Source organism: Chrysemys picta, chromosome 1 (genome assembly GCF_011386835.1).
Source record: "Chrysemys picta bellii isolate R12L10 chromosome 1, ASM1138683v2, whole genome shotgun sequence".
Taxonomy (NCBI): domain Eukaryota; kingdom Metazoa; phylum Chordata; order Testudines; family Emydidae; genus Chrysemys; species Chrysemys picta.
Window position 1 is genome coordinate 212730450 of NC_088791.1, and position 17810 is coordinate 212748259.

At 41.5% G+C, this 17810-nt stretch overlaps 1 protein-coding gene and 1 long non-coding RNA gene across 11 annotated transcripts in view; one reads left to right on the forward strand and one right to left on the reverse strand.

Moving 5' to 3' along the window:
• The window catches only part of LOC122174564 (uncharacterized), a 44790-nt gene that overhangs the window by 4718 nt on the left and 22262 nt on the right, over positions 1-17810 (reverse strand). The window lies entirely within an intron of this gene.
• The window catches only part of PCYT1B (phosphate cytidylyltransferase 1B, choline), a 63466-nt gene that overhangs the window by 999 nt on the left and 44657 nt on the right, over positions 1-17810 (forward strand). For 3 of the 10 annotated variants that reach the window (XM_005281502.5, XM_065579339.1, XM_065579333.1), the window contains exon 1: positions 14458-17009. The exons of 4 other annotated variants lie outside the window; for them this stretch is intronic. In XM_005281502.5, the coding sequence (XP_005281559.1) occupies positions 16893-17009 (117 nt within the window). In that variant the 5' untranslated portion in view covers positions 14458-16892. Of the gene's footprint in view, positions 1-14457; positions 17010-17810 lie in introns of those variants that run through there. 3 more of the 10 variants (XM_005281506.5, XM_005281507.5, XM_005281504.5) reach the window with 3 other exon arrangements.

Consider the following 17810-nt stretch of genomic DNA (forward strand, 5'->3'; position numbering starts at 1 on the left):
CGACCTATTTAAACTAATGTAACCCTTAAAAATGAAACACTTCAAGGAATTTTTAGAAGAATATACCTTTAAAATGAGAATAGATGAAACAACAGGTTTCAGATAAGGATCCTGATGAGATCTATGTGCCACCTACTTAGGTGTTATGTTTGTTTCCAAAATATGTTATTCTTCAAGTATAGTTAACTGATTGAATCACCAAAAAGAAGCGTGTATTTTTTCATTTATGTTTGTGTAATATTCTGGTTAAACATCTATATTTAAACTGCAGCAATCTGCCTTTTTAATGGGTCTTCTGTCTGTTAGACACTGTCTTCATACACCACTTTAAAGCACCTGTTAGGGTCAGGCTGAAGAGAAATGGAAATTGAAGTGCAGACATGAAGCCTTAAAGCCATCAGATTCAAACTGTTCCTAACGCAGTAGGCTATCAAGGTGGAAGGTAAAGTTCAAGATGGCACGGTGGCAGACACAGGTTGTTGTTTTTTTTTATGGCCTGACTGCATTAGTGACACTGAAAGAGTCAAAGAAGAGTAAGTGTATGGACTGAGCCTGATGAGAACACTTTTTAAAACCCACAGGCAGGCCAAATTCTTATTGCAGTGACATTAAACTAAATCCAAATAACTCCATTGACGTTAATGGGGTGACACTGGATTTACATCACTATAACATAGCAGTTTTCGAACTTTTTGAGCTAAGCTCCCCACCCCTTTGAGTTGCAATGTTTGGTTATGCTCCCCAATACCTACCCCTTCCCCCTCAGGTTTTTAGGGTGGCGGAAGGTGAGTGTGATGGTCTCTGGGGTCAGAGCATGGGCATGGAGGCATTGATACTGACCCAGAGGCTGAGTGGCCCACTGTGAGTCAGGGGGTGGAGGTAGTGCTCCCTCCCTGAGCCTCCCAGAACGTTGCGCTGTGCCCCCCTCACGGGGCATGTCCCATAGTTTGAAAACCTCTGCTGTAACAGATATCAGAATCTGGCCACCTGCCTATTTAAAACCCTATTCCCATCCAAACCGAGAAGAAAAGTACAAAGTATTATAATATAAATTAAATAGGGAAGACAAGCCAGAGCAAACTCACCTGAGAATGAACATTTACATTATTATAATGTCTAACAATTAATTCTAGTGCCAATGGCTTTCAAAGCATGTAGTTATTGCCACAGCATGAAAGTCTCTGTTTTAACCACTTTCAGCACTCTCGCGCTAGTTTCACAAAAATGAACAATGAATATATAAGCAGCACATTATTGCAGAGAGGCTGTTACATCCAAGCCCTGGCTGAAGATCAAATACACACCCACTGGTGAACTAGAAATAGATGTGAGTTCTGAGCTAGCTTAGTATCTGTGTGTTCACTAATTCAATTTTTTTCAGTAGATAAAAGGAGATCATCATGAGAAAACATATAGTTTCAAATAACATTTCAAATAATTAGTAGCTTAGGGTGTGTGTGTGCGTGTGCGTGTGCGTGCACGCGCGCCATCATTCCCTTGTAGATCTTAGAGTAGAATCAGGGTCAAATTTATCAAAACAAAAACTTAAACACTGAATTGCTTTCACCATTTATATATGGTTACTCCTTTGCATTTCAACCAATTTGGACAGTGAGACGACACAAGCCAAATTTCATTCTTGCCTACAGTCACTTGAACTTTCTAGTTCATACATAGAGATATTGGTATTTTTTAAACAACATTTGGCCTAATGACAATAGATTATTTTATTTATTCAAAAATTCTTCCCATGCTAAAACTGGAAAAAGAAAATGATGAATCCGACTCCACCTTTCCCTCTGCTTGCCAAACCTTATTTATAACCTCCCCAACCTTCACACTTTAGCTAGGCTTGCAAACCTCTTCCTATGTCTGTCTTCCTCCCTTCCCATCAGGATCATGGTTTGCTTTATCTACATTGTATCAGCCTCTTGCTGCAGCCTTTTCTTTGTGAAACTGTCTTCCCAATGTGGCTATGCTCCAGGGTAGTGTCTCGGACCATGTTTGTTTTGTTTTTTATTCTATTCTCAGGATCCCCATGCCCTCTCTTGATGTTTAGAGAAGACCATTTCTGCAAATTCTAGGGCATAACTCCTTTGATTTGTCCAAAGGTGGGATGTACCAGTGTGGCATACCAGCCCATATTAGCTCACTTCAAATACAGATGTGAAATCCACAAGAATACCAACACTGTGTTTGTACATGAGAGCCAGGAAGTGAAAATTGTCTAGTTTCATTGTCCATTCTGAGTAAAATGCAAAAAATAAACTATAAAAATAGTCCTGGAACTTTCATGACGTTACTGTGAGTATACTTGGATGAGGCCAGCAAAGCTTTATTAAAATAATATATCATCAGTGTAGAAGGTTATAATGTTGCGTGCATACTTAAAGCATAGTGTTGGATAGGAATGTATATTAGACTAAAATTTTGTCTTACATTTAGTATTTGCGAGCTGGAAATTGTACTGTTCCTTCCCATCTCCCACAGCACCACTATATAGTAGTAATAGACAGTCTCTTGTGCTCTACCTTTGGCCTTGTCTACACACAAAGTTGAGAAGCTCAGGCCTTTCTGCTCACTGAATGAGGCAAAGTCTTGTGGAGATATAGTATAGTGCCATACATAACATAGTATTGATCACGTAATTAAAAACCATCATAATACATACTCACAGGGGAGCCAAGTTAAGGTTGTACAGGCAGCCTTAATTCTGGCATTTCCTAACTTTTTGGGTGCTTGACTTTGCAACCTTAATAAATGTCCTTTTAGCATAGCTTTTGTGTGTAATTTTGTGTTTATTAAACTGTAAACTGAGAAAAAAACCTTTCATGCCATCATATTGACGCTATCTGGTTCTTCAGCTGGGTTAGAACATTTATATCCACCACAAAGACCTTTGCCACATGAGCTACAGGAGTAACTGATAGCAATAGTAGGTTGTCATCTGCTATGTGGACCACCACTAGAAAGGGAAGAGGAACACACTTAGCTAGTAGTTTTCACAAATATATTCAGATAGCAGATACATGCTGAGACTCAGGAATCTTGGATTTCATTCCAGGCTCTATGCTGAAGTGGGCACAGACTCTTCTGCCCAGGTTCCCCCACACTTGACTCCTTCTGCCCCATCCCCTAAAACCCATCCCTGTCCCATTCCAGTCTCTTCTCAGTTCCAGTGCCCAGCCCTACCCCAGGTCAGAGCAGCTCTTTGGGAATGACACACACACAGTCCAATCAGCACTAGGAGCTATGAAAGTCTCAAGCATACTCATTAAGAGTGAACTGTTAAGAGATTTTAGCAGCTAAAACCTAAAAAGTCTCTACTGAGCAGGTATAAATAGTGACTTTTCAAAGGTTTATAAGTTGCCCAAATTTGGGTGGATTTGCATGAGGATGGCAAAAGATACCTCCCCGACACAAATTTTCAGTCTTTGCTCCAAAGCGGGGGTGGGAGGGGTGGGAGGGTCCTAGAGCATTTCAGAGAAAAGGTCTCCAGATTTAACATGGGTAAACCAACATATTAGAGCCTAGCCTTGTTCTTGGAAACTGCTAAATGATTTTAGCTGAATTTTTTCTAAAACACTGCGCCTGATGCAGACACCAGGCTTGGGAAATTTCAGCCCAAATGGTTAAAGATTGGCAAAATTATAAGCAACTGAAAACAGGGTCTTATAATAGGAAGTGTCAGGCAACCTTAATAATAGACTATGCTATTTAGATTTTATGAGTACAGTTGTTGTTGATCCTTTGAGTTCAAAGATGACCATGACATCACTGATTGATTTGGTTTTGTTGATTTGGTTTTTTTGAACACCTGAGTGGGTGATCAGACCAATTTGAGCTTTGAATTGTCTGTGGCACACTGAATAAGAGATGCCACTATGGGTTACTTGATTAATAGCAGACATGCTGCTGCTGTGAGATTCACGTTGCTGGCACTTCTGCTCTGCCTCAGTATTTCTCCTCTGCTCATAGACTGTAGCTCCAATATGGATGAGACTTCACTAGGTAGAACAATCATGAGTGAGATATTCCCAAAACTGTGTCAATGTTGAAATGCCTCCAGGATAATTTGAGGGAGTCTTTGAAAGGTTTCCTCTGGCCTCTCTGAAAGTGCTTTCCCTCCTTTAGCATGCCACAAAAGATCTTCTCTGACAGTCACTCAACTGACATTCTGGTGACATGGCCTGCCCATCTCATATGTGATTTCATACATACACACACACACACACACACACACACACACACACAAACACATCACATGTTTTTTAAATAAAAAATGTATCTATTCCCTTCCCAGGTTATTTCACAAGTTTATAACAGTAAGTAAGCAAGTTTTATGTTAGCATCACAGCAAAGATGGCCCTTCAGGAGGGGAACTTGAATGCAGCAGGGATAGGATCCTTTCAGATGCACCCAGAAAGTGTGTTCCACACATCTGGGGAGGTTAGAAGGAGGTATGGAGATATTTGTATGAAAATCTGAGAAATGGCCAACCAAAGGCTGGCATCATTAGTGGAGCAATTGGTGTTTGGGAGTGATTTCTGAACAGGGCTGGGTGCATAAGTAGGGAGGGACAAGTTGTAGAGGGGCAGAGCTTTGAAGATAGACTCAAGAAGCTTGAACTTGAGACAGTGGAGGAGGAGAATGCAGCAAACAGTCTGAAAATGGGTCAGGGAGAAAATGATCAATAATATGGACAAGGAAGCCAATCTTAGCAATAGCATTTTGTGTAGATTTGAAGGAGCTGATGTGCATGTCAGGGAAGCCAGAGAAGAGGAGGTAATATTAATAAAAAGAAGACATAATGAGGGTCTGGATGTGAGCTTTCACTGAAGGGATACAGAGAAAAGGATGGATCTTAGCAATGTTGAGGAGGAATAAGCAATAGAATTTGGACACGAAGAAGAAATTGTTGTTCTTCAAACCCAATAGGGAGGTAAAGGCTCTAATTTAACTCTTCTTAAGACCTCCAGTTTTGGAAGTGTTGAAATGCTGTGTTGTAAATTTCTGGTGTGCAGCTCTAGTATTAACTTGGGGCCAAATTCTGAAGCCAAAGGGGCAGTTGTACATGTGTGTATAATTTGTACCCTAGTCTTTGGTTCTATGGAGGAAATGGCCTATTAACAGCTAGCTGAGTTCATCAAAATGCTTCAGTCTCATCCTGTGCATTCAACAGATGAATCTGACTGCAGAAATGTTTGGTTGGCAATCTGTCCTTCCTTGACAACCAGATAAGTGAAAACCGGCTTGTTAAAATTAGCAAAGAGAATCAAGCCAGCCACTCAGCTAATGACAGAAATGGTAGGTCTACTTGGTCTTAACACTAATTGGTCAGCTATTTATGTATCTAACAGAAGTGCAAGTGTAAGATACAAACTGTTATCCTCTTGGGAGGAAATCCACTATCATTGCTCATCAACTGGAATTTTGTTCCAAATTAGTTTACAAAAGCAGTGCATATAAAGCCCAATATTCTTGGGGGGAAGCGGGAAATGGGGGGGGGGGAGAATAGGGATACATAGACAGGCCATAGCATGGGGGAAGGAGAATATGGGATCCTGGTATGGCGGGAGAGAGGAGTAGGGCACGCACACACACACCCTGGCTGGTGAGCTTGGGACTGTGGTATGGAGGAAAGGGAAATGGGGATGCACGCAGATCCCTTGGCATTGGTAGAATGGGGGCCTCTGCAGTAGAGGGAATGGGGGCACACAGAGCTCTTGGCATGATGAGGGGGAGATTGGGGAATCCTGATCTGAGTGGAAGGACGTGCACACACAGCCATTGGGGATGGAAGAATGAGGAACCCTCATATGGGGGAAGACGTAATGGGCGGCACACACAACCACTGGCAGGGGCAGATTGGGAAACCTTGGTGTGGGGGAAGGAGGTAATGGGGGATATGGAGGAAAGTGGGAAATGGGGTCACACACAGAATCCCTGGCAGGGAGAGACTGGTGGACTTGGTACATTGGAGAAAGGGGGATATGAGGGAGAAAGGGAAGAGTGAGGGAACACAGTGCCCCTGGTATGGGGGGAAAGGGGAATAGGTGGCACACAGAACTTTTGGCCTGCGGGAAGGGGTGGGGGGGTAGCACTGAGTCACTTAAATATAGGGGAATGGGAAAATGGCACATGAGAGCTTGTGTGTTTACAGGGTGGGTGGGAGTGGAGAGGAAGTGAAGAGCCCCTGGTGTGTGCAATGAGTTTGGCTTACAAAAACCAGAGTGCAGGACCCCCTACCATAGCAAAGTTCTTCATGTAACTTCTGCAAAATGTGTATCAGGGCAACTATTAAAAGCCCCTGTTTTCAAGAGTTTATGATTTTGTGATAATTCACCTTGTGATAAAGTTATTTGTACAAAATGTAGACGTCTATACATTTAAATTATGTAATTAGAAGTAAATTAAATCTTACAGGCCTTGTGCCTTCTGACCATACCTAGTTCAACTATGCATTTAAAAATATGTTTTCAGATAAATGGGAACACTGGAAAAATCAGCAAACTTTATATACACACACATGTTTTGGTCACATGCACTGAGTCCAATGGGATTATACTGGTGCAAATGACTGGAAATTGACCAATGGCCCTGTTGTTGATGCAAAAGAAGGAATAGAACCCAACTCACTCTCCTAGCTGTGGTAGCTGTACAAAGCTAACAGAAGTAAAAAGCCATAAAAATCTTATTTTTGTCACTAAAGTCAGCAGATATGACTCAGAAGCAAATCTGTTGAGTAGGCAGGTGCTGTTTTTACATTACTTTCCAGAGTAGACTCACATTTCTCAAAAGCCATAAACATGAGTATATAAAACAAGAACCCAAGTATATGTACTAGCAAATCTCCATTAAAAATGATATCCAGGTTGTAACAAACAAAACCCACTAACTCATAGAAGACTGGTTTCAGAGTAGCCTGTTCTTTTTCATAGAAGACTGCTATTCCCTTTCTTCGCCCAGGATTGTTGTATCCATCAGGCAAGGTATTAACAAACTTCAACAGAACTTTATTTGCAGTGGAAATCTCTTTACAAAGCTGTAGCTGCACACTCTAACTCTCCCAGCCTCCTCAACTCCTCCCCGCTCCTTCCTGTTTCCTGTCCTTTCGGACTCCCAACAGCCAGTGCTCCCCGTTCTCATAATCACATGCAGCATCTAAACACCACATTCCCTCCTCTCTTAAGAAACTTTCCAAATTAAAATAAACATTGTTGTTCTAACCACAGGTACAAATATGAAACAAGACACTATACTGTTGGCAGGAATATTACACTGAAAACACTGTAGATACTACATAACAGTCTCTAGTCCAGGCAGGTGGTTGTCTGGATCTGACAGGCCCTCTCTCAAGCCCCGGTTCCAGTGCAATGTCTTGTTGTGTTGGTTCTACGGTGAAGTTATCCAATGCAGACTGGGTGTTAGCATAATCTCCTCTTGGTGCATAGGCAGGTGCAAAATAAGCAGCATTCCATACCCGCCCATCAGAAAGTCGATAGGTGTAAGGTCTCTTCTTCTCTATGATTTTAAGAGGAGCTGTGAATTTATGGTCCCCTTTGCATAAGATTCCAGGTTTTCGTATTCTAACAAAGGAACCACACTCAAACTTTGGTTCCTTAGCACCCCGCCGTTTGTCTGTGAAAGCCTTAGACTTTGTTTGGTTCTGTTCAACTGTCTTTCTCACATCATCCTTGTTTGGGGCATCAAGTCATGCCTTTAACAATCCAGCAATGTTCAGTTTAGTATTCAGCTGTTTCCCATGCAGTAACTCTGTGGGTGATCTTTGCGTTGTGGCATGTCGTGTCGCCCGGTATGCTTGCAAGAAATCAGTAGTGAAGGGTATCCACGATTGCCCTTCCAGTTTAGCTGTTTGCAAACTCTTTCAAACTTCTGTTAAACCGTTCAATTACCCCATTGGCTTGAGGGTAATATAGGGATGACCTCCCGTGTAAAATGTTCCTCTCTGCTAGAAAAGTTTCAAGCTCCAGGGAAGTAAATTGACTACCATTATCTGAAACCAGTTCTTTGTGGTTACCTTCCCGGCTAAAAACTGAAGAGAGGAACTTAATTACTGTAGCAGAAGAAATTTGCGATGTAAACGCTACCTCAGGCCATTTGCTGAAATAGTCTATTAAAGTGGTGGCATAACGACAGTCAATTGGAGCAGTATCAAAGGGTCCTACAATGTCAATCGCCACTTTTTCCCATGCAGATTCAGGAAGAGGAACAGGCTGTAATGGAGGGGTACATGTCACTGCTGTCTTATCATGCATTTGGCAAGTGACACAGGCTTTTATGAGTGCTTCAGTTTGAGAGTCCATCCCTGGCCACCAATACAGATCCTGTAGTTGTTGTTTGGTTCTGACAATTCCCTGATGAGTATCGTGTGCCAGGTGTACAAGTTTTGACTGTAATCCTTCTGGCACAAGTAGCCAGTGTGTACCTCATAAGCACACGGCCATCGAGCAAAGAAAGCTCATCCCAAACTCTAAAATAAGGCAGCAAAACTGGGTCAAGGTTTTTAGGGTTACTGGACCATCTCTTTCTCAGAAATTACTGTAATTTTTGTTGAATTGGACACGCTGAACAACCAGCTTGAAATTGTTCTCTTGTAACTGCAGTAAGAGTGCTTGTAATAAGCGCAACTACTACATCCTCATCCTCTGATGGACCATCTGGTGAAGGCAAAGGCAGGCGAGAAAGGCAATCAGCTACCACATTTTTGTTTCCAGGCTTATATTCCAGTTCATAATTGAAAGAGAGTAGTCTTGCAGACCATCTAGCAATACGATATCCTGCTCTTCCCAGTCCTTTCGTGGTGAGCAACGTCGTCAAAGGGCTGTGGTCTGTGCACAACTTGAACATGCGGCCCCACAGGTAAGTTCTCCATTTTTCAATAGCTCAGATACAAGCAAGTGCTTCTTTTTCAACTGTAGAATATTTTCTCTCAGCATTACTTAGTGTCCTTGAAGCAAATGCAACAGTCCTCTGTGTTGTCCTCATGAAGTTGTGTGAGAACAGCCCCAAGTCCATAAACAGAAGCATCAGGAGTTACAATTGTGGGCAATGCGGGACTGAATAGTGCAAGTACTGGACTATGTACAATCAAGTCTTTCACGCTTTCAAAACTAGCTTGTGCATCTGTTGTCCACACTAAGGTTGAACTTCTCTGTAGTAATTCTCGTAACGGTTCAATGATAGAAGCATAATTGGGAATTAATTTTGCATACCAGGAGGTAAGACCCAAGAAGGAACCTAAGGTTTGGAAATCTGTTGGAGGAGGAGCATTTGAAATTGTCAGGATATGATCTGGATCAGGTTTTAGTCCAGCCTGTGAAATTGTATGACCCAGAAAGGAGAGTTCAGTTTGTCTAAATTTGCATTTGGACCTATTGAGCTTGAGGCCTGCTTTGCTGATGCAGTTTAATACAGACTGCAGTTTATTGTCATGCTCCTCGGTAGTATTTCCAAACACAATAATATCATCCAAATAGCACTGAACTCCATGTTGATTCTTCAGAATCAATGACATTTTTTGGAAGGCACTTGGGGCTGATGCGAGACTGTATGGAACACGTTTAAAACGAAATAGTCCCTCATGTGTAATAAATGCTGTGAGATCTCTGCTGTCTTCATGCAACATAACCTGGTGGTATGCGCTCTGCAAATCAAGAGTAGAAAACATCTTTGCTCCATGGATTTCTGCAAATACTTCTTCTATGTGAGGAAGAGGATGGCTGTCAATCACAATAGCTTTATTTGGCTCCCTTAAGTCCACACAAAGGCGAATGTCTCCACCCTTCTTCTGCATCACTACTATAGGTGAAACCCATTCCAAGGAGTTAATCTCTTCAATAATGTCCTTTTGAACAAGTTTTCTAAGTTCCTCTGAAACAGCTTCCCTGACTGAAAATGGTAAGCGCCGTAATTTCTGTCGTACAGGCATCACATTATTCCGCATTTTAACTTTATGCAGAAACCCATAAGCACAGCCGAGTTTCTCCTCAACCTGGAGTTGGGTCCCAGCTGAAACTGGTGTGTGTACCACAAGAGAGCTTTGCTGGGGAAGATCAATTCGTCCATTAACTACCCTGAGATTTAAAGCAGCTAATAAATCTCTGCCAAGGATAGGAGTGCCTTTGTGGACAATGTAGAACTCCGCAGTTACACAGCAATCACCAAAAGGAACTATTGCTGGCAGGCAGTCATGTACTGGAATATGGTTTTTCAAATAGCATACCAAGTGAAGTTTGGGTTCAGTAAGAGGCACATCTTTAAGGTAACGCAAATAGATGGAATCAGGTAGTATAGATACTGCTGAGCCAGTGTCCAACATTAGCTGAATAGACTGATTTGCCTGTGGGGATGGCAGAAACATTTACAGTGCACTTTATCTGTTCTGGAATATGTGCAGTAGTGATTTTGTCTACACTCAGCACAGTAACATCTGGTATTGTAACTGCATGCACCTGTTGATTGAACTGGCTACTGCGACATACTTTAGCAAAATGCCCAATCTTTTTGCAATGATTGCACTGAGCTACTTTTGCTGGACATCCTATGTAGCTTGCAAGATGTTGTGGGGATCCACAGCGAAAGCATGCTTTTACTGTATTTTGCATTTGCTGATTCAGTGGCTTTTCATTAGTTTTCCTTTTGCAATTGTTTGTCTGCAGTGATAGTGAACTTTTCTGCAAAGGCGTCACAGCCTGGACTGGGCCTCCTGTACCCTGGCTCATTATTTTGGCTTCAGCTATAGCTGACTCAATCTGAGTAGCAATGGTTATTGCTTTTTCTAGTGTAAGTTGTGGTTCTAGAAGTAAGCGTTCTCTTACATGAAGCATTGTTCTTTTCTCAATGAGCTGGTCTCTAATCATCTCACCTGCCATATTCCCAAAGTCACAAGTTACAATCAGACTCCTCAGGGAAGCAATATACTGCATTATAGTCTCCCCAGGTTTCTGCTCACGCTGGCAAAATCTGTAGCGATTAGCTACTACATTCACTTTTGGCACAAAAAAGTTCTTTAATGCAGTGAGTGCAGTCTCATATTTATCATCTGCAAGGGGAAAAGTGTAAAATATACGCTGCCCTTCTGCTCCAAGGCAGTGGATTAGCAGAGCACGCTTTCTTACTTCAGAAATCTCTGTAGCACTGATTGCAAGCAGATAAGTCTCAAACATATGGATCCAGGCAGTAAAAGCAATTGGAGGCTCACCTGGGCTTTGCAGAAAGGGTGCAGGTGGGTTCAGAGGCAGAAGATCCATCCTCATCGCCAAAATGTTGTATCCACCAGGCAAGGTATTAACAAACTTCAACAGAACTTTATTTACAGTGGAAATCTCTTTACCAAGCTGTAGCTGCACACTCTGTAACTCTCCCAGCCTCCTCAACTCCTCCCCCCTCCTTCCTATTTCCTGTCCTTTCAGACTCCCAACAGCCAGTGCTCCCAGTTCTAATAATCACATGCAGCATCTAAACACCACAAGGATGTGAGTTGCTCTTAACTTGGAATTTCCTGACTTCTCAATTTAGGTCAGAATATTATTTTAAAATAATGAAAATGCCACCCTTTGTTGTCCAGGGGGTAGAACTAAGCATTGTCAGAAAATCACTTTGTTTTGTGACCTAAAGCAAATCAGTCAGGACCCAATTCACTAAAGCATCATGTTGAGGACAGCACTAAAAGACATGATTAAGAGCAAGCATGTGTATTAATTCTGTCCTGGATTGGGACATTAACTGCTCTCTCTCAGACTAGCCCCCATGCAGTCAATGGGACTACTCACATGAGCAAATGTATGCACATGCTTAAATGCTTTTTGGGATCAGGACCATTATCGATATGTAAAATGGGTATAGTATTACCTACCTCAAAAGTGTTTTATGAGGCCTAAATAATGCTTATAAACCACATATAAATCTTTGGATTAAATGCTTATAGAAAAGTCTGACAGAATTTAATATTGTAACCTTTTTACAGGACCTTTAAGTCTAGAGAATTTATAGAAAATTATATCACTTCTATAGAATGACTCAAAAAGCCTATAGAAAGGATATCACGCTATATACAATTCTATATATTTTAGAATACTTTCTAAAGAACCCTATCATATTTCTATAGAACCTTAACGATTTAACCCTATTCAATTTAATACAGGCATTTCCATAAGAAAAGCCTTTATTAAAGGGCAACATATGTTGATTAATTATTTTTTCTGTTCAGGCAAATGGGAAAAGATTTTAATCAAGATTTCCCCCCCAAACTGGGATATATAATGTGCAGCAGTAAGAGGATATTCCACTTCCATCCTGCATCATTGGTATAGTTTAGATAGGCTGTAGTATTAATGCAAGAGAGAACCATTTTCTTTAATGCTGCCATAAGATGAAAAAATAGCTGTACTGTAAACTTTAAATCAGAATGTGGACAAGATTTAATATGCAGACCTTAAATGAAATAAAGGTATAATTCACCCTTCCCTGCACAATGCTAGAGTAATAGACTTTGCACAGTTAACTAAAGAAAAGCCTGAAAAGGACAGGAAGAAATTTACATTGCCAACTCACACAGAGTCATTGAGCTGGAAGAATAGCTACATCCCCTCTGCACTCCCTGATGGGGAGGAGTTTGGACCTCTGGGTCCAGCTGAGTATACATCAAGTGGTACTCCCGCCTCTGGCAGTTATTCTCTCCACACTGGTCTTTTAAGAGCTGGCATGCCTGGAAAAGTTTGCAGAGGACTGCTTTATGTTGACATTCTGCCCAAGACCCCACCTTACTCAGCCCCACTGTGTGATGTGAAGGGCCCTGCATTTACTTTCCATATCTGGGTGAATATTACCCTAAAAAGCACTGCATTTGTTTCTTAAGGAAATGAGTAACAAATTAAGGTCATGGTGCTTCATTAATCATGTTTTTAATTATTTCCCTCCAAGAATGTCTTTAATAGTGTGTGAGTCCTGTATACAGGGAAAATAAATGATAGGCAACTTAATTACAAGAGAAAAGATTCAGCAAGGGGGTTTAGTGACATCAAAAACAAAAAACCCAAAACAAAAAATAAAACATGTTTTGCCTTGTTCAGAGTTTGCCTCTTTTTTAATGTTTTTTCCTTTCTTTCCCCAATCCAGTCTCTCCCTTGCACTCTTTGCATCTTCTCCCTTTAACATGCCCTTTCTCATCTCCTCTTCATCCCCACCTCCCCCTGTCTTTTGAAGAGTTCCTCTTCTCTACTGCCTGTGCCATGTCTGATATGACATTTTAAATAAAGCTGCCTATTAATGAAGAACGATTGTGAGTCATGGTTCTCTTATAGTTCATCATGGTGTCAGTTCACTTTAATTTCTATTTTTCCTTTATTAAGCTTGAACTGGAGCAACAAAATCTTCAAATTATGTTTTAAATAAAAGTTAAATGTAGCCACCATGGCTAAGTGCTACTGAAAGCCACATCTTTCAGCCTATTACATTTCAAGCCAACCAATGTATTCTCTTCATTACAAAAGCATCAACTCAAAGTTATCCTGACATTACTGCTGTGTACAACAAGTCTGAGAAAATCTGGTATATCAGTAGTGAAAACCCATAACCTACGTGTCATAAAATGGCTGTACAGGATGACTAAAAAACAAGTCAATTCTTAAGAAGACACTGTCCAGATTCCTTCCCTAATCACAGGGGGTTAGGGATTTAATTTGTATTTTGCTGTGGTAAAAATACTTGGTTATATTTTGGACTGAGGGAACATTTTGGATCAAAGGTCTAATCCGTAAAACTGTGCCACTTTCTGTGTATCTAGAACACAAATACTTTTTGTAGAATACTAAATAAATTTCCTTTATATCAAAATAGCAATTTTAGTTTTATTACCAAAAACTACAAGCACATATAATGATTAGACTTTTCCACATAAAGTGAAGTCATTTTAAAGAAAAAGAATACATTCTTAACTCCTGTGTCCTGCTGCTGTCATTTATCAAAAAGCACATACATACATCAAAGTAGGAAAGTAATCTACAACTATGGATGTAGGGGCTTAGAATAGTTCCTCCCTGTCTGCATCAGAGGGAAGCCACTATGCCTCACTATGCCACTTAAGGGCTGAGGGCTGATCAACAGGGGATTAGCACTGTAAATCAGTAAGGAGTCTATAGCCAGCCAACCCTCTGATTTGGCCAGGCAGCAAACACAGCCAGGCTCACGCCCTCTGGGCGGGGCCGAGCAATATTAAGTAGTCAGGCTCAAGCCCTCTGGCTGGAGCAGAGCAAAAGCAGTCTGTGGCCCAGCTCACCATCTGGGGTAGAGCAAAAGTAGTCTTTGGCAGACAGTAAACAGTTAGGCTCAAGCCCCCAGAGAAGAAGCAATCTATGGCCAAGCTCCCTGGCTGGGGTAGATAGCAAACGAATGCAGGCCATGTGGCCTAAGGTGGAAGGCTGCCATCTGAGGGGTGGGTTTGGCAGCAGGGGGTAGGGGGACCTGGGCCCACCCTACTCTACCGGCTCTCAGCCCAGGGCCCTAACAGTGGTGGGGAATCCCACCACTAGGTTAGTAGGGATCCTGCCAAAACATGCTGACTGTAGTTTCAGCAAACACAACTGGACTAATGTCTGGTTCCCTAGGCTACTTCCTACCCCTACCTAGTCATAGGGCTTCATTCCTCATGGGCACTCGGGCTCCTGGGGACTTGGCAACTGGCAGTTCAAGCAGCTCCTTGGGGGTATTCACAGGGTAGCAGCATCTCCTCGTGTTCCTCCAGAGGTAGGGTTGATACAGTTCAATCCCTGGTTCAGGGGCCAGCAGCAAGGAAGCAGTGTCTGACTCCGTCGCTGGCTCTTCCTTAACTGAGCGGGAGGCCTGGCCTCTTATACTTCCTGTTTCACCCTCCACTTCCAGCACAAGGGGAAGGCCCAGCATGGCTCCACCCACTAGGGGACAGGAAGCAGTTCCTCCCTGTCTGTGTCAGAGGAAGGCCAAGTCACCTTGCTACAATGGATAATAAATGCCAATATCACATATTCAATACATCCTTATAAATGGTCTAAGTACAAGTGTCAAGAACTACAAGAAAATACATTCAGTCAATGGGAGAAGTAATAAACATGTTAATCAAATATTCTACTACAGGCTCCATTACTTGCTCATTGAAGGACAAGCCACTAACTGTTTATCAGATTTCTCATTCTCTCTCTGTACTAAGTCCACCTGGTGGTCTGGATTGTAACAATTAGAATTCGTATTCTGAGTTATTTGACTTTGGAGAGGTACCGTAGCCTGAAATCATGTAAGAGATATAAGTTGACTGTTTTTCCTCCAAAATGTCAAAAAGAGAGGGGCGGTAGATTTTTGCTTTGAAGCTACCTTCAAAGTCCAACTCTCAAGTCCCTTTAGTAAAACAGCTTTGCAGATTTTAGTGGTGTGCTAGGGACCAAGTTTCAAACATTTACGACTGTGTGCAGTGCTTACTATCATGAGTGGCTGTGGCTAGATAAGCAAGTCTAGATAACACGGTGTTAAAAATATTAGTAGTCTTTGTTTGCACTTCCAAAAAGAATAGCAAAAATGGAGCTCTATCAGTAATTAATCATCAGTGGACAAAGCCATTGAAGACACTGGAAATACAGTAGTAAGAACTATGCAATATGGTAAGTGTTAGCATGAACAGGACCAGATAACCAGTCCCTCTCTATATCTATTTTTCACTAATTGATTCCGCAAGTAAAGTTTCCACTTGGAGGAGCTGTCCTTTCAGCACCAAAGAACTACAAAGACATACGTCAAGAAAGAACAGCAAAGCCATATAAGACTGGGTGAATTAAGACTCTCTCTATAAACAGCATTACCATGTCAGTAGTACACATCCTCTGCAACACAGAATGCTGTATAGGTCACTGATTTTTAGTTAACAGAAATATCAAGCTGTTAATTGCCTTGTGATCTCAATTTAGAAAAGTAATACTTTGCACTTTTATAGTGCAATAAAGTAAAAGATCTCAGAGTAAAGTATTATTATCCCACTTTATCGTGAAAATTGAAGCAGATATAGGTTAGGTGACTTGTCCCTGTCACATGGGAGGCTAATGGAAGAGTCAGGACAGTTGGCTGACTCCCAGTCTTACACCCTGTGCATGGACAGTAGCCATTGTGTCTCAGCCAGGACTTTAAGGAATCACCTAGACTCTAGAGTGAGCTTTTACATGCATATCTGGTATCTGTATGTAACAATTTGTAATTGTGCCTGCTGCAAGTATGGCTTTTGTATGTGCAATAAATGCACAGATTTTTGCACATGCATCTTAGTCCCCATATATAAAAATGTGGTCCTCAGTTTTTGTCTATAAATCTCCATCCAACAGAGTGCAATACTAATTAAACCTTGGTTACATGCAAAAAAAATGAGTACATTTCTCCATTAATCATGTCAGATGGGGGTATAATTTGGGAGAATTTTAATATGCATCTTGGGAAGGGGGGATGTCTGATATGTAGAGTGCAACTGTGTTTGTTCACATTAACAAAGTCCTATAGTGCTAAATAACCCCTCCTTCCATAAGTTCTGGTGCTGTGTGTATCATCTAATGTCAATACAGCACATAAATCAGTTGGAGTGGTACTATGGTGACAGTAACCAACCAGAAGACATCATGCAAATGAGAATACTGTATCCCACACCAGCTGCTCTGTTGCTGGCTGGTTGTTATAGTGATAAACTGAGGCCTTGCCTCTTCGCTTCTCCTTGAAAGAAAAACCTTTAATTCCTCAAGGGAAGGGAGAGAGAAGAAAGGTGAGGGGTGGGGGAGGGAATTACATGACAAAGAAAAACATTATCTGGCTGCAAAGAGAACAGCAGAGAGGGCATCGCGGAGAAAAACAAACATTCACTGGCCATGCCAGTGCTCACCACCGATGCTGAGTCAGAAACAGGTATCCCAAAATCCCTTTCTAATGAGCTTCTTTCAGAAACCATGGAGGAGATAGAACACACATGCCCTCAGCCTCGGTTGGTAAGTAGAGACAAAGGATGCATGTATTTGTCACCCAAGAGCTCTTTGTCTTATAAGAATGTAAAGGAATCAATTGTTTAAAGATTTAACATGTAAATATGAATTCAACTGCAGCCTAACGTATCTCAGTTGATTGTGCTCAGAGTCTGCACTGGGAGAACTTGGATTACAAAAACTATTGTGCCAGCTGTGGAAAAAATACAGACTATTTAGGATTATTGTGTTTTTGTCTGTGAGGAAGAGGTTAATATTCTGTTATGGCAGGTCTCTTTCTATAACAATGTCGGAAAATGTAAAAATGGCATTTTTCTTTAGCCTTTCTTAAGCCTTTCTGTTCGGATTTACAGCAAGGCTGTTCATTGTATCCTCGCCTGTTCTTTGTCTTTGTGCTGACTTTGGGAAATAAAATAACAGATAAGCAGAATTGCCACATTCCTAAATAAAAGACAGTGAATTAAGGATGCATGTGGGGAGGGGGGGAATGATATGGCAAGATCACTCACATTGCTAAAAGGTTCTAAGGAGATTGCCAGTGTACACTTCCATGATTTCACTTCAGGTATAGAAAGCATGTGACTCAGGAAAGCTGCATTAAAAAAAGAGCTGCAGATCTTAAATAATTAGTGTATGACAACAGTGCATTCAGAGATGCTGGCTGCACATTCGGTAGAGAATTCCTTTATCGCTGTATGTCTGATGTATTGCATTAAAAACCCTCTTCCACCATCACTGTTCAGTTTCACTCCCAGGGTGCTGCAGGTTCATTCTGCATCAGGCAGGATTCAGCTCTTTAACAAATAA